This window comes from Diplotaxodon limnothrissa, linkage group LG19 (genome assembly GCF_057381915.1).
Source record: "Diplotaxodon limnothrissa isolate DT_005_m linkage group LG19, D_limnothrissa_male_GT1.1, whole genome shotgun sequence".
In the NCBI taxonomy this organism is placed as follows: Eukaryota; Metazoa; Chordata; class Actinopteri; order Cichliformes; family Cichlidae; genus Diplotaxodon; species Diplotaxodon limnothrissa.
This window is the reverse complement of record NC_140614.1, coordinates 17,528,705-17,536,806: the sequence shown is the minus strand read 5'-3', so window position 1 is coordinate 17,536,806 and position 8,102 is coordinate 17,528,705. Positions and strand designations below refer to the sequence as shown.

At 40.4% G+C, this 8,102-nt stretch overlaps 1 protein-coding gene across 2 annotated transcripts; it reads left to right on the top strand.

Annotated features, from left to right (window-relative positions):
- Positions 1-392: 392 nt before the first annotated feature.
- On the top strand, positions 393-6,343 carry LOC146611986 (leucine-rich repeat and fibronectin type-III domain-containing protein 2). 2 transcript variants are annotated; one of them, XM_085342591.1, is made up of 3 exons: positions 393-1,768; positions 5,362-5,832; positions 5,884-6,343. In XM_085342591.1, exons 1-3 carry the CDS (start codon positions 393-395, stop codon positions 6,341-6,343), a joined length of 2,307 nt encoding a protein of 768 aa, XP_085198717.1. The 2 variants fall into 2 exon arrangements, with proteins under 2 accessions (XP_085198717.1, XP_085198716.1); XM_085342590.1 differs by having other exon boundaries at positions 5,362-6,343.
- The last annotated feature ends 1,759 nt before the right edge of the window (positions 6,344-8,102 follow it).

Sequence of the window (8,102 nt, the reverse complement as noted above, 5' to 3'; positions counted from 1 at the left end):
GATATTTAGCTTGTTGGATTAAAAGTATGGTGTTTGGATTTAGTCTTCTGATTCAAGTGTCTTCTGTTTACATCTTTAAAACCATTGAAGTAAGGCATCACATCAACTTGTTGTGAATGGCTGTATTTCAACCCAAGTCACAATCTTTTTCCCAAACATGACATAGCCTTTAGAAAGAGATAAAATATATTAATCAGCCCAGTTTTGTTTCCTTTGGACAGTTTGTTCTTTATGTTAAGCTAACCAATGCTAATACTGTAGTAATACTGTAGTTAAACTAGTCTCCATACAACTAAGTTGTAAATTTCCCCCAGGGATCAATAAAGTATTCTGATTCTGATTATCTTTTGTTTTGTTTTTCTTTTTTTCAGGTCCTCGTTGCATAAGCTAACATGGACAAAGTGGTCATCAGTCTCCTGTTCCTGGGAACTGCAGTTACGATGGTCCATGCATGTCCCAAATACTGTGTCTGCCAGAACTTGTCAGAGTCCTTGGGGACTTTATGCCCCTCCAAAGGTCTGCTCTTTGTTCCACCAGACATTGACCGGCGAACTGTGGAGCTCCGGCTGGGTGGCAACTTCATCCTAAAGATCTCCACCCTGGACTTTGCCAATATGACAGGTCTGGTGGATCTCACTTTGTCCCGGAACACCATCAGCGACATCCAGCCTTTCTCATTTATTGACCTGGAGACATTAAGATCGTTACACCTGGATAGTAACCGGTTGACTGAACTGGGACCAGATGACCTCCGAGGACTGGTTAACCTGCAACACCTGATCCTCAACAACAATCAATTGAGCCGTATCTCTAAAGTAGCCTTTGATGACTTGTTACTGACACTGGAGGATCTTGATCTGTCATATAACAACTTGCGCACTGTGCCTTGGGAGGCCATCCGAAAGATGGTTAACCTCCATCAAATGAGTCTGGACCATAACCTCATCTCCTTCATTGCTGAGGGAACCTTTACAGATCTCGACAAACTGGCACGCTTGGACCTCACCTCTAATCGTCTTCAGAAGCTCCCTCCAGATCCTATCTTTGCACGTTCCCAGAGCAATGTGGTGATGAGCACACCATATGCACCCCTGCTCTCACTAAGCTTTGGTGGAAACCCTTTGCACTGCAATTGTGAAGTGCTTTGGCTTCGGAGACTGGAACGGGAGGACGATATGGAAACCTGTGCTTCTCCTGCCAGTCTAAAGGGACGCTACTTTTGGTCTGTTCGTGAGGAGGAATTTGTGTGTGAGCCCCCTCTGATCACACAACATACACACAAATTGCTCGTGCTCGAGGGACAGACAGCTAGCTTGCGCTGCAAAGCTGTTGGCGATCCAATGCCAACTGTGCATTGGGTTGCTCCTGATGACCGTTTGATTAGCAACTCCTCCAGAGCAACTGTATATGAAAATGGGACTCTGGATATAACAGTCACCACATCTAAGGACTACGGTACATTCACCTGCATTGCTGCTAATGCTGCAGGAGAATCTACAGCGTCCATTGAACTATCAATCATTCAACTCCCCCATCTGAGTAATGGTACAAACCGTACCACCCAGAACAAGTCAGGCCTGTCAGACATAACAAGCTCTACTAAGATCAGTAAAGGGGAGCCTAAAACTCTTCCAGAGAAGGTGGTGTCTGTATCAGAAGTGACCGCTGTTTCTGCTCTGGTCAAGTGGAGTGTTAGCAAAGCAACTCCAAAGGTCAAAATGTATCAGCTTCAGTACAATTGTTCTGAAGATGAAGTCCTCATTTACAGGTAAGAGTGATTACTGAAACTTGATTACATCTAAGTATGGGCTAAAAACTCTCTCTTCAAAGTGGCACACTGAGTCTTGAGTGTAATCTTTAGCTTTAGAATACATACAGTTGGATTTCTTCTCTCAGCTGTTAATTGTTTGGTGGGTGAGTACTTGAGACAGTCAGTTCCTTTGAAGTGTTACTTGAAGATCAACATTCATTTTTCTTAATCCTTCTTGAGATTTTTTTGTTTAAATTAAGAATTGACGGGTTGCTGTGTTCACATTTTTAAGCAAAAAGTGCAATCCAAAGTGCAATCCTTGCCCTGAACCATTAATTAGAAATCCAAGAAGAAAAAGGATTATAGACCCTCATTTCAATGTATCCTTCTTAAGCTGCTCAAGTCCATAAAGTGTGAGCTTGGAGACTGTTACTGAAGATCTTTGGGCTCTGTGAAATCAATTTCCTATGTCAAATGAGACAGTGAAAGCGGCAACATTCAGCAAAGATAACTGTTTGGAAATACAAAAATACAGCCATGCTGTTTAATATTAAATTGATGCATTTAGGTACATTAACCTCCTAAGACCCCAACTCTTTCATTGCATGCATTTTTAATTTGTCTTTGCTATTTTGGCTGATTGGGACCTGATGAATGTAAAACCAAAGAATTATCTTTTTACCTGATGTAGTTTCTGAGAAGAGGATATCAGGCCCTCGTAGAGCTAAATTTCGTATTGTGGTCTAGACTCTAGGCAACCCAATATGTGATGTCCACATATGTGGACACCAGGTCCTAGGAGGTTAAAGGATGAGTAACAACAATCAGATTTATTCATACAGTATGAGTCCCAATTTATAGGACAACTTGGCCTTTTTTGAAGAGAGGGGAAGACATGCACCAAAGGGCCGCAGGTCATACTCTAACTTGGGCCTAGTGCTCCCCGCCATACGGCATATGGTTGTCTGCTCACTCACTGATCTAACCCGACCCCCTACACCTTTTTTTTTGCCACATAATGTGTTTTGTTTCCTCAAACTAATGTTAACTTATGTAAAGAAACTCACTGAAGGATCCTTGAATGACTAGTATGCTGAAGTTTATACATTACCACATTATGGTCTGTTTTAGGCAGGAAATTGAGCATTTTCATTTCAGGCTTACTAGCACTGATAACTGAGGCTTACTTTCTCTATCAAACACCATATCTGATCACCAATACCTGATCTAATGAAATAATAAGAAAATCCAAACGGCTGGGTATTAGCTAGGATTCTAAGAATAGAACTGTGCACAGCAATTGTGAAAGATATCACTCTGCCCAAATGCTTTTAATGCAACTTGCCATCACTGTAAATTCAATAATAAGCTGTTTATCTGATATCCTTGCTTTCATACTTAGTGCCAGCTTTTCATGCCAGAAAAAGGGAACAACATGAATTTTGAGATTTTTTTTTCATCCCAGTGACAGAAACAGTGGATGACTCATCTGTGTTCTAGTAAACGGCCTTATGAATTTTCTCTAATTTGTACAAAACTGCAACTGTAAGGCTAATGTAAGCTTTGTAAAATGTATTTTCCTTTTTCATTCAGTGATTCGCAGCAGCAAAATTGTTTCCCTGAAAAGAGATTATTTAAATTGCATTCTTGATGTTGTCAGTCAAGACTGGCCCCATATAACAAAACATGTACATTTATTTGTTTGAATGCTAGTTTGAGATATTAAAACCATGCAAGTTCTTAAATGCAGATTTAAGGATGAATTTCTTAGTTTAACTTCACTTTAGTGCACAGTTGGTAGCCATTAATTTAAGTGTTGAGCACTGACTTTGCTTACCATGTGATTTGATGCTTTATTCTTTAATGTAATCCTCAGTATGTACTTTATATACAGAAGAAAAAATGGCCTAAAGCAATTCATTTATCTGCACACCAGAATACACATTATAAACTGGAAGGAAAAGATAATGTGAAAAGACAGGACAACTACTGTTTCTGAATTAATACTGATATCCTTTCATAGCATGCATATGTGCACCCCTAGCTGGCCGATGTAGTTTCCCACTGCCTGCACTGAAACAATGGCATGATTAAAAATCTATCACAGCCATGTGGAGCAGAGGAGGGATTGCATGAGTCCACTGGAACATGTGAGGAAGCACAGCTTCTTCCTGGTTATGGGAGAAAGAGGCAATTAAGGATGAATAATGAACTGTAGCCCCGCTGGTGTCTGGGCTCTTTGGTGGAGGCACTTCAGAGGGATCAAAGCTTTCAACACATATGCTATAAGAAAACAGCAAGCAACAATGGATGAATGACTGAGGAATCTATTTATACATGCCCTTATGGGTATGTTGGAGTCTAAACCTTTTTTACCCCAGTGTTTTCCAGTTTCACATCAATAAATTATTTGTTGTATTGTACATGTAATTACAAAATTGTGTTGGAATATGATACATTTTCAAATCAAAAGTTGAAATACATTATGTTTTATACACCCCTCAAAAATGGCTTGGATTCGAAAGTTTGTTGAGGCTTCTCTAACCATGATGTTAAAGCAAGATTGAAGACCAATTATATTCATCTATTGTCTTTTTTGGCAGAAGATCAATGGCCAACGTCCATTCTATTTAATTCTGTTTAATTCAGTTCAGTTTCCAAATCACAGAAAGTCACTTCAAGGTGCAACCTGTTCCTTATGGTACTGCTCCTGTGTTAGATTTTTTAAAATCTAATGGTCTAGGGCACGGTAGCTGAAAGTGGTCGTCAAATTATACGTAAAGTATCCTAAACACAGAAAAAGTATTTTCTAAACTGTGCATGTCCACTAATTGGCATTACCAGAGATTTATTAATTTAGCATCAAAACAGCATTTTAAATCCAACTACTTTGAAGTTTTGGATTCGATGGCAGCATGTGCAACCTGTCAAGCACAGCAAATTACCCTACAAAGAAGCAAGACAATTGTAACACTTAAAAAACTTTACTGCATTCAGTTGGAAAGTCATGCGCAGGGTTTTAAATTACATGTTTTGACACGTGGAGAAAGAGGATTTACTAATTAAATGTCTCTGAGATCAAATATCCAGATGAATGAGTGGATAAAAGCAGTTGCTGTCTGTGCAACAAAATACAGGTTTTGAAAACACCCTTTTCATTGGCAAAGCTCTTGGGCAATTAACTTACTGCAGATTTGAGTTTCAGTTTAACTCAAAAAGCACTGAAGCTTAATTAAGCAGTCATATTAAAACATCAGAAATAATAACAAATTGACTTGAAACAACTTAATGCGTGTTTAATGGATTGTACAAGATATTACATTTAGCCAAAACAATATTTAAAAATTGTCCATTCACTATTTATCTCATTACTATTTGCTTGCATGGATATCAAATGGTATATACCGGGAGCAATGAAGTCATCTTTTTGAATTACTTTGTGCATATAAATAACTACTTAGCATGGTTAATTGTGTACTATTTCCTTGATATGTCAAAGCATAAGATATTAATTCAAACTACTTTCAACATTTTGGCACTATGGCCTTGTTTTGAATCCCTGTGGCAAGAAGTCTGTATTTTTAATGTCGTCTCTCTGTTTCTGTTTTCAGAATGATTCCCATGACTAACAGGGCCTTTGTACTCACTAATCTGGTCCCAGGGATGCAGTATGACCTGTGTGTCTTGGCCATTTGGGATGATACTGCTACGACTCTCACTGCCACCAATATTGTAGGCTGTGTCCAATTTGTCACCACTGAGGATTACCCACAGTGTCAGTCTATTCACAGTGGCTTCATGGGTGGCACTATGATCCTGGTCATCGGTGGCATCATCGTGGCCACACTGCTGGTTTTCATCATTATCCTCATGGTTCGCTATAAGGTGACGAGTGGGATCCAGACTAATAAACTGCCCACTGTGAGTAACACATACTCTCAGACGAACGGAGGAATGAACAGGTTCAACGGTGCCCCACCACAGGTCAAATCTACAGTGGTGGTCATGCGTGAGGAAATGGTAGAGTTCAAGTGTGGATCGCTCCAGAGCAGTCTCTCTTCATCCTCCTCCTCTTCTAACTCGTTAGACAGCCAAACAGCAAGAGGGGCTGGTGACCGCTACAGCATGCAAAGCAGTGAGTGCACCACCCTGCCCAGCAACAAGTTCAGGAGGCACGGCCCCAAAGCACGCCCAAACTTGGACCACCTTTTAGGGGCCTTCACCTCACTGGAGCTGCGAGGGGCAGGGAGAGATGGCGCAGGGACTTCTGGACCCTCCACCAGTTCCAATGCTATGGCAGTGGCTGTGGTACCACCGTCTGATAAAGAACCATTGCTTGGAAGGGCAGAGTCCACAACCATGCTGGGACGCATCCTAGGGCTCCCCCAGGAGGGTAAGCCAAAGAGGAGCCATTCGTTTGACATGGGTCACGTAGGGGCCACACAGAGTCGCAGCAGCTACCCACGCAGGATCAGTAATATCTGGACTAAACGCAGTCTGTCTGTTAATGGCATGCTGCTGCAGTATGATGACAGTGAGGATGAGAAGCCCAGTTTTGAGAGCTCCGAGTGGGTAATGGAGAGCACGGTTTGAAGACCATAAAGACCACATGTGAGATTCATGACCAAACAATAAATCTATATGAGAATAAAAGAAACATGAGTGAAAAGTGAAGGATATCCCAAAGGGAAACTATCTTCTGCATGAAGCTAACCCAAGTGACAATATAAGACACTCAAATCAATAGATTCCTGGTCATGATCTCATCTCTGACAGTGTCAAACTGTATTTGAAAAATGTCCCCATTTTAAAACAACTGCAGAAATGGCCCACAAGGAATATTTCCCAAACCACAGGGTACATGAGATTATCCCTGAGGGGAGAAAAGGGAAAGAAAGACAAGAAATTCTAAGTGGATTTACTATGTCTTTATTAAAACAACTGAATACCAAGAGGATTTGCCTCGATTGTGGTGAAGTGGATCATAATGTCATGGACCCTCAGCATGAAATGGGACTACTGCAACAGTAGAAAGACCAGAGGAGCTAGTAGAAAATTAAAACAAAGTCATTTTTATTTTCAGTCATTTTTACTATCATTTTTACTATTTATTATTTGAGGCAATTCATCAGCAGAAGCACATCTCGGTACTGAGTTTGTAGCTGTTGGTCACATACAAATAGACCCTCTCACACATACACATATGTAGAGGCTACCATCTCTCATACAGCCATTGCAAACACTTTCAATTTGATAACATGATTAATTTTCAGTAACAATATGGTCCTATTTTCTAGATACCATAACAATGAACCACAGCAAGCCAGTCTTGTATTTGTACCTCAGGTTATGTATCGTACGTTGTTATTTTAAAGCAAGTAGGACTACAGCTAAGATTGAACACAAACAGCTCCACACACAAAGTTCTTTGCTTGATTGTAAAGCTGTCAAAAAACTATTTGTTGCCATCCAGTCAAAATCCAGTGTGTTTCCAGCTCAGGTTAAATCCTGCTCTAACAAAATGTCAGTTTGAGTGCTTTGATACTCTCCCCATAGGTTAGCCCTGGTGACAATGGTCCCTGCAGGCAAAAGGCCCATTGATGTAAACAGAGTGTTCGCCTCAGGGTACGGTTTCAGATGTTATCAAGATATATTATAGTCACTGGACGTGGATGGTGTTTGAAATCCATCAAGCCCACTTAATCATTTGCCCAAAGCTGCCAAAAGCAGGATCTATCGTCAGGCTGTTATTCTCATGAGGTAACACAAACAAGAGAGTATGGCAATTACTCATTTAGCCAGGTTAAATGGAGGAATTTGTCATTTGATAAAGGTCATCGTGCTGCTTAGAAGAAAGGAAAAAAGGGGAACGATAACTCATTAAGGGCCAAACATTTCACCAAGTTACATGATACAGAACCTTTGTTGGTTTATGTATTATTTCAATTGATCCATCAGAGAGCCCATTTATCTTTCATTCTCTTTCATACAGGGCTGTACATTGCAGTAAAATACTTTGAATTAGACTCTACTCAGATTACTGCTGATCAAAACTGCAACATCTCTGCATTTTAATGCCTTTCTCGATATTCTGTGGATCTCTGCTGCATTTTAACATGTGGGATGGTCATCGGTTTTCGTTTCTTCCCTACAGTAGGTGTACCGTTCTGTATATTGGCATTCTTTTTGTACAATAACTGGGTGAGAATGTAAATGGGGATGGGGGAAGGGGGCAATCGTGCAGTAGTACTTTTATTTTTATGTGAAGCAAACAGTGAGAAGGTGCTTTACTGTGACGTACCAACTTGATCATTGTTAGTTGGCTTACTGAAATGGGATTTTATGTGATACT